The following is a 22,876-nucleotide window of genomic DNA, read 5'->3' on the forward strand; positions in this document are numbered from 1 at the left end:
TCACAACTTGACACTTAGGAGTATGCTTGATGAAAAGCAAGAAAAAAAGGTAACTTACCTTTCAATGTTTCAGATAGCCATGTGACAATGAAACTAAACTTTGGAAGAAGTAAACCAACAAGTAAAAATGCACTGAGAAAAGGAAAAATACATTGGGAAAATATAGGTCGAACTATTACCTATGGTGGTAACAACTATCACTTCTAGTTGTGTTAGCTTAAGCCACACAAGATGGCCAATACCAGGTTTTAGCTTATAAAAATGGCAACTTCATATGGTTTAAGCTGATATCAACTAGAAGATTATCACTCTTTTGAAGAAGGGATGCCCTAGTGATTATTTTGTGTAGTTTACATGAGGGATAATGATGAAAGATTATCACTTTTCTATTAGATTTATATTGAAGGCACTACAATATATTAAAGAAAGGAGAAACTAAAAGCACACATGGAGAGAAAAATCATAATTAAGGTCCTTTTCATAAGGGAAGAAGAATGTTACCTATGTATAAAAGGTTAGGTTTGTGCATTCAAAGGGGCTTCTGGATAGCAATGCCCCACATATTCTCCCACTGGCTTTGATCAATGTGTTAGGTAACAAACCCAGCAGTTTCAGGTCCCCATTTTCTCTCTGTTACAATTCATCACTGTGGATTAGAAGTGCCATAAATCTCTCTGAGCCTGGTGAAGTCAAAAACTCCTCTCCTAGCATTCTATGGGGTGGGGAGGGTGCAGGAAAGGGGGGCAGTGTTAGTAAGCAGGTGAGAAAATCTAGAAAAATAAGAAGGTAAGACTCCTATTCATAATCCAAATAAAGAGCAAGCATTACGAAGTGGGTAGTGGAAATCAAGAACCCATGATACAGAGTTGGGATATAAATTTTAGGAAACTTCATGAAAAGATAAGACTAAGGTTACTGGCCTAGGACATGAGCAGAAAATGTTAATAGAGACATAAATGGGGGTATTTGTAAAGGGAAATATGTAGAAAATAACAGTTATAGTGTTGGCATTTTAAATTTGAAGAGGTGGAGGTATATCCAAGGAGAAGAGCTGTATATAAGATTACAGTTCATGAGTCTTCTGTGCAGAGAAAATATTGAGATGGGAACTCAATTTTTACTTCTTTGTCACCTCCAACAACTAGTTGTATTTTCCTTGCACCTGAGATTGAGAAGAGTTCAAGTCCACAGCTGGACTCAGCAGGAGACTCCACGGTCAGTCAACTATTTGATTTGGAGGTTAAGAGTGACAGCAAGGACCTCCCATTGCCCTCACAAAGGAGAAACACAGATGGTGCCAAGCTAATTGGGCAAGAAGGCAGAGTGAGGGAAGATCTGCCTGATGGGCAAAGAGCCTCAGTGTGGGCTGAGCCACAGAGTCACAGATACCAAGGTAGGAGAGGAGGTCATACAGGGGGAATAGTAAGCACAGTCACATTCAGCAGAGCAGTAAGAAGAATGAGCGTGAGAACAGTGCCTAGACAGGACAATGACAAGGTACTGTGCATCGAGGGCAAGACTGCCATTTCAGGGACCAATGAAGTGAAACAGTGAGAATTAGTCAACTTTGTGTACCACACAATGAAGAAATTAAGTCATTCTCAGCCTTCACTTTCTGGGGTAATTAATCAATGAATATCGTTAAAACCAGATCATTAGTTTGCATAACACAAACCTTTGGGGCAGCGGAAACTATCCTAAGATTTCATTTTCAAAAATAGTGTTTTCTAACTTTGTTTTACAATTATGGGTTAGAGCTCAGGTGAATGCAATTTTAGGATGTGATATATTTTTATTCTAAAAATTAACTTAAATTCACACTGGGTAAACCAACCTCTAGAGGAGAACTTTCTTAAAAGTGCCACCATTACACAGACTTTAATATGTGTTCTTATAGGCTTTAATTAGTGCACAAATACCTCTTCACCCTCGGCAGTCGGGAGGTTGTTGGAAGCATGTTTGAATTGTATGAAAGTTATATTCCATGCTTTAGTTTTCTCTCCCATAAGCTGTGGACAGAAAGAAAAAAAAAAAAGGTAATATGTCTAGGAAGATGCCGTTGTCCATCTGTCTCACTTGCAAAAGCACCTGGCTACAAATAAGCCATTCCAGGAAAGAAGCTCTCACGTCCTCTACAGAAATGTTTCAGCGCCTTGAGATACTGTGATGAAATGAGATATGGGAGTCGGGCAGCGCTCCGGCCCTTTAACCCCAACGACACTCCGAGTCACTAAGGCACCATGGCAATCAGAATGGAACACAGGACAGCTACCCCGCCCCACACACTGGCAGCTGGAAGAGCCTTGCAGGCCAAGCGGGGCCTTGAGGGCAGGGGAAAGGCGGAGCACTTGAAGAAAGAAGTGTTAAGTTCATCTAGAGGGAAGAAAAGGAGATTTGTAACAAGACATGTTAAAAGTAAAAGAATTTTTTATTTGACCACCTATAACAACAACCAAAAAAGAGAAAAGGAACAATTTCTGAGTTTCTTGATAGGAGAAAAAAAGAATCAAAACTAGTTACTTCGAAATTTACTGTTATTACCGAAGCAACACCATTAACTTTTAATGTTCTCAGCGAAGGTTAAATAAGCCAATTAGGACTTAAGAGATCTCCAGATTTTTTTTTTTAATTACTGACCGGTTACATTTATAAAAGAAATTGGGGATTACCATAAAAATGCCACTTTTTTAAGCTCTGACAAATTAAGGATACTCTGTCATCACCAGTACATAAATGAAAAGACATTTATTTTAATGTGGTACCAATGCTACTTACCATCAGTGACCCTCAGCAGTTCTGTTCCTCATGTGTGTGTGTATGTGTGTGTATGTGTGTGTGTGTGTGTGTGTGTGTGTGTGTGTGTGTGTGTGTGTGTATGTGTGTCTGTTGTGAGAGACAGCAAGAGAGAGAAAAGAGCGATTCAAAGATGGGACTGAGAGACAATATAAGTTGAAGGAGAAAATAATAATAATGTAAACCAAAAAAGCATGAATTACTCTGAAGTTCTCTTTTCTCCCCACTGCCCAGTTCATTGGAGACCTTTTCCCTAGGACGCGAGTGTTATTTCATTGTGAACTTAAAATCTCTATGATTTGAGTCTTATTTTAACCTCTTTCATTTCAGAGACACAGTTTATCGATAAACCTGTGGAAGGAGTTTACTATTCATTAGTACTTGACAAACTGAGTAAACTCTTTTTCTTTTACAAGTTCATCACTGAAGAGGTATCCTAATAATGTAAATATTGTAATAATTTAAAAACAAATCATCTAGAAGAATAAATAGGACTCATCATGTCCTTCTCAGGCCCTTCCCAAAAAAACAACAGAAGGTCTTTTGCATTTGAATCTCTTATAATGCCTCAAATTCCTCGTACCAATTACTTGCATTTTCAGGAAGAGAAGCAAAGACTACAGATGAAGAAATTTCTTCTTCATAGGATGTTTCTAGTGGCCAAGATAACACCAAACACAGAAAAAAAGGCTATTGCTGAATACTACGAACAAGTGTTTCAGTCCATTCTGAAGCGTCACCTAGGAGAAGCAGTGACAGGACTGTTGCTCATATACCCAACTTCCATGGTGCATATCCTTGAGTCTTCTAGTGATACTCTTTACCAAATTCTTTTAGATTATCTAAACCATAAAAAGAATGAAACGGACTTTTTCATCCAAGAAATGAAAATTATAGTTGTGTCCCATAACATCCCAACAAGACTGTTTATGCAATGGCATGCTTCAGTAATAAAAGGGTCAGTCATGTATCTTGATGATGTGACCCAGTCACAGTCCCTAGAAGAGGTCACCACAGAGTTTCTCACCCAAATCCATAAACTGGCACTCCACCTTTTTAAAACGGTTAAAGTGGGAACTAAAGGACCAGGTGATAACTTGCACCAACTCATACCTGAATTACTCCTCCCAGAACAAACTGTAAAGTACTTCTGCAGATCTGAAGAATTAATGGACCCAGAGACTTTCATAAACATGTACAATAAGCCCATACATGTGACTTTGGATTCTGAGGTGGTATGGCCCACTCCTTCCCGCTTCTAGGATTGAGAGCGAGGATGTGATCAAATCTCTTAAGGAATAAAATAAAGGAATAAAAGGAAAATATTTCTAAAGTTACTCTTCAAAAAAGAATCAGAACACCACAACATACACAAAGGTAATATAGTAATCTTTACAGAGTATGTTAAGCTAAACATAAAATTTTAACTGTTGTGATATTAAGTTCAGTAAATGATTTGAACAGGCAGAGGAGGTTAATAATCTAATAATAAATTCTTAAATGTAACATCATTTTGATGGAATGACAAATTTTTAAAGAAAAGTATAGATGAAAAAGCACAAACTCATGATTCAGAATCTCATTCATTCTCTCAGTGGTCAATGAGCAGCTGTCAGCACACAGGACCAAAGTTTATGAAAGATCATTTTGTTCTGAGTACAAAATTTAGGGGAAAAAAATACTACTCTTGAGTCACTTGGAACCTAGTTTGGAGTAAAAGTAAATATGATAACATATGATCGTTATTTTAGCAATAAAAAAGAAAATCCTTTAAGAGTACAAGTAAAGGAATAATCTTTATATTAGTCCTGAATTCAGAAAACAAAACCTAAACTTTGAAAATGGTTCCAAAGCTCACATATTCTGAACTCCATAATCAAGAATGTTAAGACCACTATAAAACTAAAGAACACAATAGGTTTTTGAAATGACCAGAAAATATATCATAGGAAGGCACTGTATTTTTTCATGCAAAATCATATATTGAGCACCTTTCACGTGACAGACAGTTGCCAGGTGCTAGGGATAAGACAGGGTACACAGAAGACATGATTCCTGTTCACTTGTAAAACTTTTTTATAAATGATTCCACTAAGATAAACAAATTGGTTGTTTTCAGTTTACTTCCTCTAAAGAAATTTATGTGAAATTTCTATGTGATCTATTTCAAGTTGGCCTCCCCCTTCCTTTACACAAGATTAGTGCACTTTTGCATTAAAAATTTTATACTTTATTGGAACAAAGTCACATTAATATTTTGACTTCAATGATTTTTATACAAAATTAATTCCATATCTTGTAAAACAGACTGGATTTAATGGAAGAAATACTGTTACATTATTTTAGCTTATTTTTTACTGTTTATTTGATTTTCAGTCCCTTTGTGATGGGGGAAGCAATCTCGGTGTGAACCTCAAATTTGTAATAAGCAGGTCACTGGTCATTCTTTGTTCACATCAGAATAAATTTCAAGGAAAGATCATTCCTGTTTTTAAATTTGGTAATACAGATGTAGACAGAGAATGGCATTTCTCACTTTTGGAGGAGCTTGAATTTCTGTACATTTAAATTTAATAACAGAAAGAGTATATTGTAGGTAAAATGAGAAGTAATTTTTCTGCCAAAAAAAGCATGTAATTTACAAACCTTTATCAATTTAGCAAGTATTATGTACCTAATATTTGTCAGTAATGTGCTATTTACTCTTTGAACTGAGAAAGACACAGGCACCCATTGAAAGTAAATGTTCAGTGACAAAATGAATTGGAGGTAAGAGTAAATACTTTTCAGGCCAAAGTGAAAACAAAAATAAAAATAAATAAAAATGGAGAAAATAAGAAGTAAGCATTGGTCTAGGCTTTGAATGGATGTAAGGAGAGGTTTGAAGGGCAGACAAATGTATTTGAGAACAGAGAACAAACAGAAATAGGAAAGAGAAAAGAATAAATGTTCATTGGATTGAACAGAATCCAAATAGTAGGGTGAACTTTGTTTGGGAACAGTGTGTTTTAAAGCTAGCTACTGAATAGAAGTATGGTTTATAAGTAAAATGACATTTATACATAAATAAGTATGGCTCTTTGTATTTTCCAAAAATGGTCACTGTAATGTGTCCCATCCCACGAGCTGTTCCTACATGTGACCTGAACATTCCTCCCATCAGGTGGTGGCTTCGAAGCCCCTCCCCTTTAAGACAGGCAGACCTTTGTGACCGTCTGGACCAACAGAATATAAGGAAAGTTCTCCCATGTGACCTCCAAGGCTGGGTCCTAAAAATGCCAAGCTCATGCCTTGATCACCGGAATCCTAGCTCTCTGAACCTAAACAATATGCCATGAGCAGTCCAAACAGTCTTCCAGATGATATCGATATCCCCAGCTGAGGTGTTAGCCAACAGCCAGACTCACCACTAGATAAGTGAGTGAGTGAACCTGTCAACTGTACCCTTTCAGTTAACCCTGGATTTCAAGTGAGCCCAGCTGACATTGGGGGGAGTAGTGGCGCCCTGTATGAATCGCCGATCTGTGAACAACATAAATGACTGCTGTTAATTTAAACCACTAGGTGTTTGGGGTGAATGATAATAATCTATTATTAATAATCTATAAAAGGAATAATTACATCTATTATATTTATTTATAAATATATATATAATTTCATATCATCTATGTATTCATTCATTCATGAAACTAATATTTGCTAAATATCTACTAGTAAATATTTACCAGGGGGCCAAGGACTGTGCTTGTCACTGGTTATACAAGTGCAGTAAGATGCATATCTTCCACACTGCCTGGCATAGATCATTTATTGGTCGAGAATACTATCTGTTGTGAGAAATATTGATAGAAAATTAACTAATTAAGCCAAAGGAACTCTAAAAGTCATTTTGGAGGATATTATAGAAAATATTTAAATGATAATATTAACGATTTACTTAGATACTGTTATTGTATATGTGAAGGATTCATGAAATGTCAACTGTGAAAATTAATGGAAAATAAGCACAAAGAGACTAAATAAACTACTTATACAGTAATAGATGTATTTTAGCGAACACACTAGAGTGAGTTTTTTCAAATGACAGTAATCCTTTCTAGTAGTTACCTGAAGACTTATTCCTATTCCAGTGATGTCATTGCCGAAACATTGTTACTCTTTAAGACAAATGAATTAAGAAGTTTGTAAATCAAAGGAAGTTTAAATATTTTAGTTACATACAGTTCTTTGATTCCCAAATAATACATACAGTCCAACTTGTATAGTGACCTTAATACCTTCAAGATACTGAAGGTATTTGAGATATTGGTGACCTTAATACCTTAAATCTTCACTCACAGAAATGTTTTGCTTTTTAAAATACTACACTCACTCTCAAACCAAGATTCCCTGTCTCTGAATATCAAGAGTATGACACTGACTCTAAGGGGGAATAAACAAATGTTTTCAGGAAAGGCTGTATTATTGAGATTCCTATAAACTTACTTATATCAAAGGGGACAACACTCATTTAGCTGTGTACGTTTGGGTACATTTGATAAAATGAAGAAATATTATACCTTAAAAATGTAATTTAATTGTATAAACTCCAAAAATATGACTCACTAATCCTTAGAAGGATTCATAAATTAATTCTCAACTCAATGAGAGTCATAACTTCCTTACAATAAAACTTTACATAAAAACAGAGTCCCGAAGTAAACCCAAACAGAAAATGAGTATTTTAACATTCAATGTTCATGTAAGATTGAAAATATAGCAAATATATATATTCAATGAACATGTAACATTGAAGTGGTTTGGCTGGTGTCATTCCAATCCTGTTTTGATAGGCAATAGACTGATGTGCTGATATGTTTTTTTCAGAGTAACCAAGGACTTTCAGGAAGATTATAGTTTGAAAGAAACTCCCCCCACCAGGGTGAATTTGAAAATTCTACTGTCTTTATTTTAGCTAAAAAGGTACCTGGATTCTTTGTGGAGAATTATTGCTTAATACAAATAGATTTTTACCTTCAAGGACCTTACCAAATCTTCAACAACACAAAACCTCATTTCAACTCAACTAAACATACTTCTAGCAGTAAAATTCATCCAGCTTCTAAGAGGAAGAAAAATTGAAGCAGCCTATCACCAACTTCATACAGCAAAGTACTTTTAGATTATTTCATATTGAAAAAATGACAGCATAGAATCAGAGTTCTCCCCTGTGGTCAATTATGTAAATTTCCAGATTACCTGCTGATAGGACTTACATAATAAAAATAGTGCATAGTTTTTATGTATTTAAAAGAACTCCCAAAGGTACCTTTCAAATATTTGCTCTACTCCCCTTGTTTTGCAGATAAAGATTCTGAGACCCAAAGATATAAAGTGTTTTGCCAACAGTATAAACAAGAGTTGGTAACAGTAGGGCCCTATTTCTACTTTCCCACTTAACAAAATTAATTGTGGTCATGGTTAGAAGTCTGTATTTAATTCTAAGCATTCTCTTCACTACTACACCACACCCTTCCATTCCTCACATAGTGCCTTCTCGAGATGTCCCATTGGGTTTCCACACATATCTCCATCTCCACATGCTCTAGGTAGAATGTGTCATTCCCGCCACCACCATTCCTTCAATCTGTTCCCCTACTTAAACGCCTTGTTGCTATAAAATGGACCGTGCTCCACATAGTTTCCAAGTCAGAAGTTAGATATTGTCCTAATTTTCTCCATTTTTATCACTGACCAACAATCAATCCAAGCCCCACCCATTTTCTCAATAAGTATTTCTAGTGTCTGGTCTGGTTTCTGTGCCCTCCTTAGGAATCTCCATCACTCCATTCTCTTCTTCCTCTTTTTCTAGTCTACATAATATTCCTACCAAAGATAAATGTAGTATAGTACAAAAGAGAGCCACCTCTGATATCAAACAGCTGTACTGAAAAGTGTATCAGCAACTCTGTAGAGCTGATATTTGTTTCTTTACTTTTTTACACCTCAGTTTCCTCAACTACAAAATGACTGGGTTATCAGTATCTACATTGTAAGATAGGGAATGGGGGTTACATGAAGTAATGGTATAAAGATCCTGGCATACAGTAAGCACTCAGTAAATGTTATTCCTTGGATCAGAACTCTGCAGTGACTTCCATTTCACCTCCAGGATTAAAAAGCAAGATTGTGTTATGATCTGCAAGGCCTTGATCTCTGATGCATGCTTACTTAGCTCCTGGGGCCTCATCTCATACTCACAGCTCTTTTTTCTCACATGTTGTTCTCTCCCAATATGACCATTGCTCTTTGCCTTTAACTTCCTCTCTTCTCTTAGCAGAATTCTGCTTATCAATCAAATTACAGGGAAGACTGGCAAACTGGAGAAACCCTTTCCTGTCCTTATTGTACATGGTACCCAACCACATGCTCGCCATTCTCCTGTCATGCTGCTGTTTGTTCCAGTCATTTCCCCACCAGCAACTCATAAGCAATTATCATGGCAGTTTTTGGTACATGTATCTTTAGTTCCTCATTTTGAAAAGGAGTCATTCAAAATATCTTTAAAAATGTCTCCATAAGGTTAATTTTACTTTTATCAAAATGGTTGAGAAATTTCAATATATTAAAATGTTCCTATATGAGTCACTGGGATTTGGCCATCGCCATAAAGCTCTTTAAGATAGGTCAAAACATAATAGTTGATCTTAAGTCTTCAGTTTTACCCACATAATAAATTATTCCACTCTAATTTGGAAGGATACTAAGGATATCTCCCGGAAATGAGTCAGTCAAACTTTCATATTTACATATTACTACTCACTGAACCAAGTATAGGATCTCATTCCCAATTCATTGGATTAAAAATACTTTTTCCTGTTGGAGCATCTGAGCAAGCTAGTAGTAAGATATACCATCTTTATTCCATATTTTAAATCTGTTTTCTTTATGTTCTTCAAGTTCTGGTTTCACTAGCCACAGTTATATGTTTGTTGAGATTTGTACTTGATAAGACCAGTTATCTATGATCTACACTTGGTTAGTTTATTACAAAAGTGTAAATTTGATTCCATTTTAATTATATAGTTCACTTTCCTGATCTGTTTTTAAAATATTTAGCCATTTTTAAAGATAGAATTTTTTAAAATAGTACATTAAATGTAAAGCTTTGATTAATGGAGGAAGAATTACATGTCTGAGTATTGAACATATTTATATTTCACGAAAATGCGTCTAGTGCAATGACCTCCTCCGGGATCTCTCACCCAGGCCTCACTTTCCTCCTCTCTCTCTCTCTTCCTACTTTATGCTATATTTTGCTTTTGACAGCAAAAATAATAGACTGCTGCTCTACAACATGGTTTACTTTATTGTAGATAAGACCACATCTTGTAATGCTTTTTTGATTTTTCACTTTCTTTGCAGTGACAATTCTTGAGCATATACTCTTTTCTAGCCAAAATCATGAAAAAGTGAAAAGAGCATTGAAGGGAGCTGACTGACCTTTGATATGTACTCTATTACTAACTCATTATGTTACTCTTAACACTAATTTATTTTTTAAGTCTTCATTCATCTCCATTATGGAATCTACAACCATCATAAAGAAGTCTATGAATCCCTTGAAATATTATCCAAAAATGTATCTGGAAGGAAAGACTATGCTATCTTACAATCAGGCAGAGAGAATAGGACTAAAGTGCTTCTATTTAAATTTTGAAGCTCAGTGTCTGAATGACTGAGTAACCCACACTTTCAAAGATTAACTGTCGGCAATACCAACATTTTCCTTTCAAAAAATCTATCCTGGTTGCATCCATTTTAGTGCAAAGATGGATGGGAAGCTGAAAAGCCAGGCATCTGTTAGATCAAGACTTCCTTATAGCAAGTTAGGGAACACTATGCAGCCAAAAGAAACAGTAAAGAATGGAGCATTTTTTTAAGATTTATGGGAAACCACTGAAGATTTTAAACAGGTCATAATCAGATTGGTTTGGCTGCTGAGTGAAGAATGGATAGGCAGGGGACATGTTGGTACAAACGGACTCCTTATTTGTTACAAGTCTTCTAACCAATGACAATAGCTTGGTATAGATTAGCGACTGTAGAAATGGATCTCAGAGGACCAGTTTAAGAGCTAATCAAGAGATAACTAACCATAGGTTATTTAGGAGGGAAAGTTGTCAAATATATTAGGCCTCTAGTTTTTTTAAACAAAATGGTACCATTCCTGAGGTAAGAAATACACAAGGAGTACAAAGTCTGTAGGGGAAGCTTGTGCTCTAAATTACTGACATGTAGCTATATACATATATGCATCAGGTTGGAATAATTTTGTTTGGTTTCCCCATTACTAATATCTTTGGATGATGTGGAGCACTTGCATTATATTGAATCTCACACTTTGCAGAAATGGCTAAGTACTAGTATGTATTTTCTGATATAAGTAACCTCTAGGAAATAAAAGTGAAAACAGTTTGATAAATTAAGCTAAAGGAGAAATTGCCCTAAAGATTAACTTGAGTCTGATATTCACCTCTACAGCTCCCCTTAATCTCAAATCTGCATTCAGAGGAGCCAGAAATAAAGCAAGCAGCACTCACTGAGTTTAATTCCACCCCTTAGTCAAATAAAAGGCATTCAAAGCACTAATTTAATAATTGTTTATTGATTGCCTCCTATATGTACAGTCATATATTAGGGGTCACATAGACACATAAAAGGCTCCATGGGGCTCTCCCCAAATTCACTGGTATATCATTTATTCCATTTGCAAATAAAAATGCCCTTGCATTATACTGAAATGGCTTGCCCTGTTTTTCTCAATTGGTTGTGGGACAACATGACACACACTGAATTTTATTCTCTTCCTGCATTAATTTTAGTCATTCAGCAAGTATGAACTGAAAAACTGTCAGGCACTTTTTCAGGCATGGGGGCCCAGGGGTACAATGCAATCATGAGAAAATAAGCATAATTTCTACCTTAGAGAGCATGCAGTTTCTATCTCCCTCTACCCCAGGCATATAAAAGAAAATTAAAGAATTATAATAGTAATATCATGGATATGCAAGTTGCAGTAGTTTCCTAATTTTACCAACCGTAGAAGACTAGGGACTGCCTTTGAGGGAATAAATAAGGATTTCTCAAAGTTAAATAGAAATGAGCCAAATAAAAGGCAAAGAGTAGGAGGGGAATGTTCCTGGTGAGGATATATATATACTCTATCAGAGAGATGTTCTAAAACCTAAAGGCAAGAAGATCCACAGTGTGCTGCAAGAATTGAAAGAATTTTTCTAAGGTGGGACATGAAGGACAAAGGAAGCCAATAGAGATGAGCTGGATAGGTGGGCCTGGGACCAGATTACACAGACATGCAAAGCTACATCAGTAGCATGACTTCATCTCAGCTGAAATGGGACCCAGCTGTTTTTTAATCAGAGCAATGTCATGATTAGATAGATATTACAGAAGGACCACTTTGAACTGAGAGAAGAGACTGGAAGAGAATGACCTAAGTAGACTGGATACATTTAGGAGGCTATTACACTAATGAGGGAAAGATGGAAGGAAGTCTATACAAAAATAACAAGAATAGAGAGAGGTGGCAAAAATCCAGTTACGTCAGCTATTTGACTGAAAGTAGAGAGTGTCAAGGAAGGGAAGTAGTCAGGATGAACACCTGAGAGATGGCAGTGACACGGATGGTGCCAGGGAAGCCAGGAGAAAAGAACACTTGTAGAGAAGAGAGTATTTAGCAACATTAATTTGTCTCAAATTCACGTAAGTAAAGGGCTACCAAAGAAATTATAGGTGACTTGCAAAGGATAGGAGGCTGAAATGTGAGAACTGGGTGAGGAAACAGAAAACAAAATACAAACAGTATTTCTAAAAGCTTGACTGTTTAGTTGTTAGTGAATTTGCAAATTCCATTTAGGAATGCAGAAGGCTCTTTTAAGATCCTACAATGTTTACTGAAAGGAGGACCACCAGTTTATCCTGTTTCCGGGAAGGAATCTGTCCTTTCAGGTGAGAGTAAAGGTCCCATAACAGCCAGAAGGGAAAAGAGCTCTGTCCAGTTTTGAATGGAAAAGATCCTGTCTCATACCTAAAGGTCCTCAAGTGACTATTTGTACAGTTCTAGAAAAGAAGACTTCCTCAGTAAACGTGTGTTGAGATAAATAATTGTACTCATCTCTAGAAGAAAGCTAGCTATGAAGAAAGTGACTTTACAGTACGTGTGATCTCTGATGTTACAGCTCCAACTGTGGGTTATTCCATTGGAATTTCCATGGTCAAACTTTTATGGTTTACAGAGGATGCCATGTGCTTTATCTCCTTTATAGATCAACCACATTGCACTTGTAAATTCTGCTCTGAAATCTGGCTCTTATCCAGATTGCTTCCTTCTTTGCCCAGTGAGGGCATACTAGGAAATTGCAAATAACAGTCAAATCTCAATTTTCCAAACTAATGATTTTAAAGAGCAATAATGCATCATCCAAAATGATGGTGAATTCATGAACCATTTATCTCTGTAATGTATATTCATTAAATTTGACTATAAGTACATCTATGTGGCATTCACAACAAAATGATAAAGCATTTCAACTGAAGTGACTCACAGGTTTTTCAATTTCCCTATTTTGGCTTCCTACTGCATGCTATTGCTTATATCACCTTTCATGTTTAGGTGACTCATGAAAGTAATATACCCTGCTTTTAGGATGGAAGAAATAATCAAGTTTCTCCCACTCCTTGTGGAATTTTCTTATCATTGTCATCATTCTCTGCAGCTATGTTTCTCTGTCTCTATCCAAACAGCTTCACAAAAGTAAAGAGAATATAATGAACCCATGTATTCATCACCCACCTTCAACAGTGATCTGCATCTCTTTTGAAAATGTACTTTTTGGTAAGAAACATGACTATCATCTTTCTGAGATATTTCAGATTAAGAAAGCATGTAAATTTAAAACACGGGGAGCTTTAGATATTGTCTCTTCCAGCCGAGGCCTTTGGTGAGGAAAATGAAACAAGACTTAATAAATAAAGCACATAGCTGACTGATAGGAAGGCAGGAGCAAGACATTACCCACGTCTTTCTTATTCCCTCTGGTGAAATTAAGACACCACCTCTACTGCCTTATTCTCAGTATGGAATATTTCAAAAATCCACACATTTCTAAATGTTAATTTCCACAGTCTTACAAAGCAAAAACAACATGCAAAAACTTGAAGTGTTTTAATGTCTGGGGTATTAGCCGCATGATTATTGGGTTGAATTTTTAGGGGTGAACAGCAGAGTGATGAGTTGAAGAGACAAAATTCTTACCTTGCATGTTTTTGAACCAGGACATCATCCATGAATGTACTCGATATTCATCTTTTTTATGGAATGATTTTAGCAGTTCCTGTATTCCTTTCACCACATACGAGGGGAGGTAATTACTGGTTTGACATTGTCACTTTTGACCTTGTACAAGTAGCAAATGTTCTTGTAAACTGAAAGATGTTTAGGGCTTTCAGATAATATTAAGTTGAAATGAGTGTGGTGTTTTCCTCTTGTCCGTAACATCTGCTTTGTGGGATCACTCTTAGGAGAGCCACTCTCCCATGGCTATCACCGCAGATGTTCACTCAGGTTGACTGTGCCCTGTCGGAGCAGCTGGACACTGCAGCTTAGGGGAAGGACATTCTACTCACAGAAGCACTGTTTCTTATCTCTGGCACTACCTGGTTCTTGCTAATATTAACCAAATGATAGTTGTATAAGTACGAGTAATTAGTACACAAATGACAATAAGGCAATATTTTCCCTATTGCATTATAGATGAGACACCAAAATCTCTCTTTGATGAAGATGACTCCCAGTTGATTAACAGGAATAAAATGCTTGCATAAATAGAATCATATGTGTATATCTGGAATATAATTATAGAGATATGTGTATACATATATATATAATATATATATATATGCATATATATACCTATGTGTATATACATACATCTCTTAACCTAATCTAGAGAAACCAACTGAGATACATAAAACTGCTCCCAATCAAGTGGGGAAGCCAGCGATTTCACCATCAAAGTTCAACAAGTACAGGACAAGAAAGGCTTTATATGAATGATGTAGACCGTGTCTCTACCAATCACGTCCTCCCTACCTCCACTCTGACTCCCAGCTGAAAAGCTACCCAGGCTCCTTTCTCAGTGACTTCTCACAGCTCTAGAGGAGTCAGGGTCACAGACTTGGGGAGACTGCCGCCCTCCCTCCCACTGTCTCTCTCTCTGTTTCTCTCTCTCTTTCTCCCCCCCACTCTCCTGCTCTATTACATGGACACACACAGCACACAGGCTGGACTAGTCATTTCTACCAAGGGCAGAAAAAGCCCATTTGTAAGACAACAAATGATGAAGCTAAAGTAAGAAACAGAGATGAGCTAACTGGGAACACGAGAGATAAAGAGTCACCTCAGCTCCTGATTCCATTTCCCAGTCCTGACGAAAGCCTGGTAGCATTTTCTACCTGTGAAGTCTTTCTGACAATCAATTCCTCTCTTTTGCTCAAGTCAGTTAAAGTGGTTTGGGGTTTTGTTTTGTTTTCCTTGTGAAGCAAATAATTCTTTAGTAGCCTGACAAACATTTTAAAAAGTAACACATACAAAGAATTCCAGGTTTCACATTCAATTTGTGTTCAAATCTCCTATACTCTTCTGGCTAACTGACCTTGAGAATTTTAACTGTTTAACCTCTCTGGGCCTCTGTTTTGTCACCTGTAAACTGAATGAACATCCAAATATTAAATGAGGTAAGTTATATATGAAAATAACCAGAAACTCAATGAATGCTTGCTGAATTCATCAGTATTTAGAGTATGCTCTCCATGTTTGCAGTTTCCAGAATGCAGTTATGACAATAAACTTTGTGACAAGGACATAAGATAGTTTGAATTCTGACCAACACTCTAGGGAGACCTCAGGGATGTCAGGCCAATTAGTCAAAGTGCTGCTATAATCCTTCTGCAGCAAGGATCCAGTAGTCTAAGAGATATTTTAGAAAATCTCCTAGCAGGGTAAAGTACATGGCAAGTCCTTCTGCATGCTTTTGCTGCTACTCCTAATATTCTCTGGAAGAATCCAAGCTACCTTTGATAAATGCTTAAATGCCAGTTCAGACAACTGGACCCTGATCAGTTAATTAACTTTTATTAATATGTGTTATGAATACACTACTTATATTCTTCAATAATAATATGAACATTAGAAAATCACCCACCATGGCAATTAAATGCTTTCATATACTTATGAAGGGATTTATTATTATTATTTCAAAGAACTCAAATTCTAATAAGATGAAAATGGACTTAAGTTGGTTTTATGGATTTTTGTTTCCATTATATGTTTCTAACAAGAAATCGGTTGTCTAATCATATGCACCTGAAGGAATAAGGTAATAACACTACTGTCTTATTGCCTGACAGACATAAATTGATTTTTAATATTCTTACCCAGGAGCAGAATTAGTATATGACAAAATAAGAAAGAGTACATAATGATAAGGGGAACAAAACACAGATTTTTATTTCCTCCTAAGAAGAGAGATAATTTGGGGTTTTCACCTTGAAAAATTATAATGTTATTTGCAGTTTAAGTGAGATAACATTTTTTTAAAGTGTTTGCTTCATGTTTGAATTGTAATGCATTCTTAGTGCTTTTGGATTCTTGGAACGTGCCTTTATGGTTTTGTATAATTGTTAATAATGAGAGTTTTTATCACTAGTTACTTAATAAAGTCTGAACATTAATTATACCTATACATTGACTACTATACATAGGAAAATTTGCCAAAGTTTTATCCTCTGATTTTGCGGTATGCGTACACACCCAAATTTTACCTTTACTTTAATATTTCCATTTTGACCCACTCTAATCAATTAAAATTGAATAAATGAATAAAGAAATGACCCAAGGGACAGAGTTTCATGGAGTGCCTACTAATTGACAAATCCTGAAGCACCCAGGCTTTTACCTGGATGAAGAAAGCACAAACCTTATTGCCAGGAGGCTCAAGAAAAGAGAAACAGGTATGTGGACAATTAAAATGCCATTATGTTGTAATAAAGGAATGTGAAATCCATGGTGATGCAGAGACAGAATAATTAATTCTCAGTAAAGCAGTTTCTCACCTGAGCTCTAGAATCTGAAGGTTCTGGATCCAAGCCCTAACTCTCTGTCACTCAGTAGCTGTGAATTGCGGAGCTTCTTCTCCTCTGCAAAATGGAAGATAACAGTGTCTACATCTTAGGGTTGATTTAAGAATTAACTAAGACAACATATGAAGGCTTGTTTGTCTGACATAGAATGAGTGGCTTCCCTCCCACCTGGTACTGTGACTGTGAACTGGGCATTAGAGAGGTATTTATGACACTGGGAGAGCTTCAGGGAGAAGAGCATCCTGCAGGAGTTTCCAGTGGAAAAAGGAGAGGATAGAGTTAGCAAATCATAAAAGCTTCAGCCTCTGGCCTCTGGATTACAAATAAAGGGAGTATTGGTGAGCTGACAGAGGTTCGATAATTTCATCCTGTACATTTGTGCAACACACTATGGGTTGCTTGTTTCAAATGTACGTCTCAGGCCCAGCCGCAGGCATTCTGATTCTATTAAATCTAATGGGGGGCCTCACGTACACAGTTTCACCCCATTTAGACAATAACTGATGAAGATTAGCTCCAAAGGCTATTCTAGCTTGATCTGATTACCGGTAACTATGTTGCCATATTTGACATGTGATACGGCAGTCTTATTGTTCATCTTTATATTCTAGAATCAGGAGAAAGGGCATGTGGGGAAGTTAGGGTTCCTATGGCCAGGATCCTCACTGAACCTAAACCACCTGATGATGTAGCTGGCCTGTTGGTAGGCTACTGCTTCCACACCTGTAGGCAATAAGCTATTATTGCACTATATAGAGAGCTCAGCCCAGTGCTCCAGGCGGAGGTAGAGACACTAGCGTTCAACCTACTGCCAGGAGAACAAGCCAGGGAATAAACCCTTTCACCCCAAAGAAACGTTCTACTGTCATTTCTTTGGTCACCCTGAATACATAGCGAACTTTCCAGGGGCTGAAACCCCAAGACAGTGCACCTATACACATTGATTGCATTGAAATCAGCCAACTTGACAGCCTTTCTCTAAATATACACATTTTTTAACAGCAAATTTTGAAAAATAAGCCATAATCTGAAAGATCAGAAATGTCCTCTTCCAGGACATTTATCATACAGGTTTATTTGTTTAATGTGTTTTCTATTCTAGACTTTTAAGTTCTACTGAGGCAGATAACATGGTACCCCATTCTCCTCAGCAGTTCCACCAGCTAGCGCAATGCCAAGTACAGTTAATCAGGAAGTATTCTGTTTTCAGGAAAAAGGAAAATGTTTGCATTACTTGGCAGGAGGTAAGAGTGGGAGGAGAGGTGCAGGGCAGGTGTAGAGTGGAGAAATATTTGAGAATTAAAATGAGATTTACCAATTTGATGGGAAATTAAAGAAAAACACTTTCAAACTGCAAGCTCAGATTGTGGATGCAGATGATGTCCCCAACCAGGAAGAACACACTTGCTGGAAGATCAGTTTAGTGTTAGAGATTATGTGTTTGAGGTGTCCATGGGAGGTATTTACCAGTGAATAACCACAGATGCATATGAATCTAAAATTCTGAAGTGTGGGAAGTAGAACGATGGCCCTCGTAGATGGCCCATGATCGAATTCTCAGCACCTATGAATGTTACCTCACATGCCAAAATGGACTTTCAGATGTGATTACAACTAAGGACCCTGAGAGGAGAGGAGCCCCAAGAATCCAGGTGGGCCCCATCTAATCACATGAGTCTTATAAAGCAGAGTTTTTCCCCAGTTGTAGAGAAGTAGAGAGATGGCAGCTGGAGAAGAACTTGCTGGCTTTGAAAATGGACGTAGGCAGGTGGGAGCCAAGGAATGCAGGCAAATTCCAGAAGCTGGAAGAGACAAGGAAATGTATTCTGCCTTAAAGCCTCCAGAAAGAAAGATAGCCCTGCCTGTTTCTTGATTTTAGCACAATAAGATCTCTGTAGGACTTCTGACCTACAGAGCTGAAGAATAATACATTTATGGTATTTTAAGCTACTAAGTTTGTGGTACTTGTTTATAGCAGCAATAGGAAACTAATAAAAATGAGGTCTGGGCTGAAAATAAATATTTGTACCCACCTTTCAGATTTCTATGTAACAGAAAATAATTTCCTTCATTAGTTAATACCTCTTCCTCTTAGTTTCTGCAATCTCAAAGCACATGATGTGAATACAGGGCTGGGTATTTCTCCATTGGCCAGCAGATCTATTGTCACCATTCCTACTCTCTTCCTAGACCAGGAGCCTATAAACCACTGGCTGGAAGCCTATGAACTGTATCTCCCCTGGGTTTTGTGTCAGCTGGGTTCTGCTGAGGTCTGCCAATGGAAAGCCCTGGTGGGAGTGTGGAACTTAAGAAAAGGGAAGCAGCCATGATTTTTTACTTCTGCTTCTGGTTCCAGCTGTTTTGGCATCTCCACGCTCATGGGTTCTGGTAGTCATGGGCAGAAGCTGCAGGCACCTGCCCTGTGGGCAGTGGGTCCAAGGATACCAGCCCCTGGGAGCTCCCAGTTGCCCACAGGCAGTGATGGGGTGGTTTCAGAAGCAGCAGCAGGTAAGGCTGGTGGGGCTCAGGCAATACCACTTTCCCCTTTGCTCCCTCAGTTCTGGGGGCTGTAGTGACTTCCTGCAGTGACTAGTCTCTAGATAGTATCACCTTCTCCTCTCCTCTCCCTCAGGCTTTTCAACATATTTGTAAACAATTCCTTGCATTGTACTCCCTCTGTTTGAAAAGCTGAGAGTGGTTTCTCTTATCCTGACAAGACACTGATACAAATGCTTTTTGCAACATGAAGTGGCAAATGCTGTATATGGATTGAATGTTTTCTGTATGTGCTGTGGGCACCTATAAAAAGCTTGTATTAACACACAGACCTTAATACTTGCTCATGATGTAAACGTAAGTATGACATACAGCCCTTTGTCACATTAATATTTCTATCAAATATTGTACTGTTTAAGTGGGTTTTTACTGGGGAGAGAGAGGGATGGAGAGAAAAACACCTGAATGGTTCATTAGAATATCCAGAGGCAGTGAAAAATATCTAAACACAGTAATGAGGTTGGATGCTTATCAGCACAGAGACAGTAGTTTTAGCTTACATATTTCTCCCTAGTGGAAAAAAGGAGAAAAATTCCTACTACATGGCAGCAGGATCATAAAAACAACTCTTCTACTTAACTCAATTCACTTTGACAAAAACAACCCAAGAAATAGAAAAGCCACTTCAAATGTATCACTGTCTTGAATTAAAGATAAATCAGAAATGTCAGGCACACTGAGCATTTTCATTATGAAAGCTGTGAAAATACAGGGATGCTACTTGCAACAGTTGTGTTCAACAGCAAGCCAAGTGGCCACCATGCCTGCACTTCTCTTCCAAGAAAGCACAACTAAATACAATAAAGAGCAACCTTATAGGGCCAAACAAAAGAATAACAGCTTCAACAATTTGATGTAGAAGTACTAAGTTCCCAGTCAGTGCTGAGACATTTTAAGGGGTCAAGAAAACCTGTTTTTGATAGGACGAGCCAACTGCGCTAGGAGTAACCATAGGCTGCCTTTCACTGTGCACTTGCGATTTGTCAGACACTGTGCCAAACGTTTACTCTTCGTCAGCTCATTCCCTTAAATGGCCCTGTAAGGCGAATAACATCACCAGTGAACAGGCTGAGGCTCAAAGTGGTGGAGCATTCACACAGCTAGTGGGCACTGGTGTGGGACATCATACCAAGTCAGGGGAGTCCAACTCTAAGATCAGTGTGCTTACCCACCTAGCTACACTGAATACCAGAAGGGAAATGCCCATGCTCACACCTTAACACTGTAGGGGCAGGAGGGGTAAATGCATAAAACATGGCAAAATATATACATAAATGATATCACAAAACCCTACACACATCACAGTTTTTACCTTGTATTTTTAAATAAACATTAAAAACATGCAACTTTGGTCACCAAGCAACACTGGAAGGGACTCATCTTTTAGTGGCCACATGTGCATTTCACAGATGAGGAAGGTGCTGCATCCAAAGAAGTCAATGATTATTACCTGGGTCATCAATGTTGTTATATCAATGGCCTCTAATTCCTTTGATCAAATTTCCTTAACAAAGACAAAATGAGTCCCTATAATTGATTAAAACCATTCTTAAAAACCTCCATTTTCCTTTCTTTTCTTGACAGGAATGTTAGAGTTTTCTTAAATAACAGAGTTTTCCTAAAGCAAGAAAACTCTTTTGGCCACTACAGATTCCTCTAAAGAGGCAAAGAGGAGTATTTGGGTGAACTTCAAATCATAATATCATTCCTGTGCAAATATCTATAAAGTTAATGCTCTATTATTCTCTCTTTATAATAATGGGCCAATTTATGATGAATTTACAGTAACTAAAACCAATGATGACTCAACTTCAGTAGTCTTTATTTTCTTATTTATAAATCATTTCTGGTTTTGTCTGTAATGATAACAACAAAAAAGCCATAGTTCCCTACCTCATTTGGCACAACCCATAGGAATTAAGTAGAAGTTCTCATGTCAGAACTACAGAGTATCTAGCTCTGTAGTGAGATTAAAAGCCAATATTTCTACCTAAGACTCTTTATTCCTCTGTTGCATGGTCAGCAGGATCCTACATGGTAGGTTGGCCCTTTCCTGCCAGTCCCACCTCATCTTGCACCCCCTCAGCCCCTCAGCCCCTCAGCCCCTCAGCCCCCTGGCCCATGCTGCAGCCCAGGGGAGCCTTTCTCTGGGTCCTGCCTTAGGGCTCCATGCGGTGTAACTCCTACTCATTCTTCAGGCCTCAAATTAGCCGTCATCTGTTCTGGGAAGCCTTCCCTAATTCTAGGACTGGTAGGCTCACCCTGTTATATCCCTCTCTAACATCAGTTACTTTTTCTTCATACAAACTTGTAGATTTATAAACAGCTTTCTGAGATTAAAAAAAATGTGTAATTCCCTGTCTGTAGTATCTGCTGGTGTTTACCTCATTATGAGCAGCTCCTGGTTGGTACCTGCCCAGCATGTAGTACTTCAAAATGGCTTGTGAAAACTTAGGATATGAACTCCACCAGCTTCCGGGCAGAGCAAAAACTGCCCTGAGAATTTTCCTCTGGGCACCTGCAGTGGCAGGAATGTACATCTTCCAAGCAGGGCAACACAGAGCTCTGGAGGCTAGGGCCTTTAAATCTTCCTTTTTCTCTTAGGGGCTTCCTCTTTGGGGTCTCTACTCTTTTGGGGGTCCTAGAGCCATTCAAAAACAGAACCTTGAATTAAAACTTATCTTGGGTGCTGACCCAGACTATGCTTTTGCTCTCCTCTCCAATGGATTCCCTTTTTTCTTTCAGGGACCTAACTAGCAGCTGAGGTATCAGGCTAAGAGAATAATCTTTCCCAGATATTTATTCACATTGAAGAGTAAATAAGTAGCAGGATGAGGAGATGCTTCTTATGAGTATTTGCCTTTAATCAGAATCTAAACTATCTGGCATCTGCCACTAAGAATGGAAGTGTCTCCACACATCAGATACGTGACCTTCCCTATGGGTGGTGGCCAACCATGCCTCTCCACGAACAGATCTCCAAGGAAAATGGCACACTCAGACCCTCTTACCACACAAAGCCCATTTAAATGTTCTAATACTTACTCTCTTCTAGGTTCTATCTCCACAACATCCCTTAATCCCATAGATCATTATAGTTTGGAATTGGCCCCTTAGGCTGCATCCCACAAGGAGAACAGCAGGATTACAGGAAACCTGCCCTCAACTGCTGTCATTCCCTTGGTTTCATGTATACATCTGAGGTTTCAAAAACAAAAATCCACTAAGAAATCCAAAAGAAAACAAAGCCAAAAAAGACAAAATTGAAAAGTATGCAGATAAAAGTTTAGACTTGTCTAGGTCTAAATTAATTTTAACTCTGACCTAA

General features: G+C 37.8%; 2 protein-coding genes across 2 annotated transcripts in view; one reads left to right on the forward strand and one right to left on the reverse strand.

Moving 5' to 3' along the window:
- Window positions 1–22,876, reverse strand: part of ZNF804B (zinc finger protein 804B) — a 541,824-nt gene that overhangs the window by 506,494 nt on the left and 12,454 nt on the right. The gene's annotated exons all lie outside the window — the stretch shown is intronic.
- On the forward strand, window positions 2,283–4,096 carry TEX47 (testis expressed 47). The gene is made up of 2 exons (XM_017647980.3): window positions 2,283–2,415; window positions 3,124–4,096. The coding sequence occupies exon 2, from the start codon at window positions 3,294–3,296 to the stop codon at window positions 4,053–4,055; it is 762 nt and encodes a 253-aa protein (XP_017503469.3). The 5' UTR covers window positions 2,283–2,415; window positions 3,124–3,293; the 3' UTR covers window positions 4,056–4,096.

Source organism: Manis javanica, chromosome 6 (genome assembly GCF_040802235.1).
Source record: "Manis javanica isolate MJ-LG chromosome 6, MJ_LKY, whole genome shotgun sequence".
NCBI classification, from domain to species: Eukaryota; Metazoa; Chordata; class Mammalia; order Pholidota; family Manidae; genus Manis; species Manis javanica.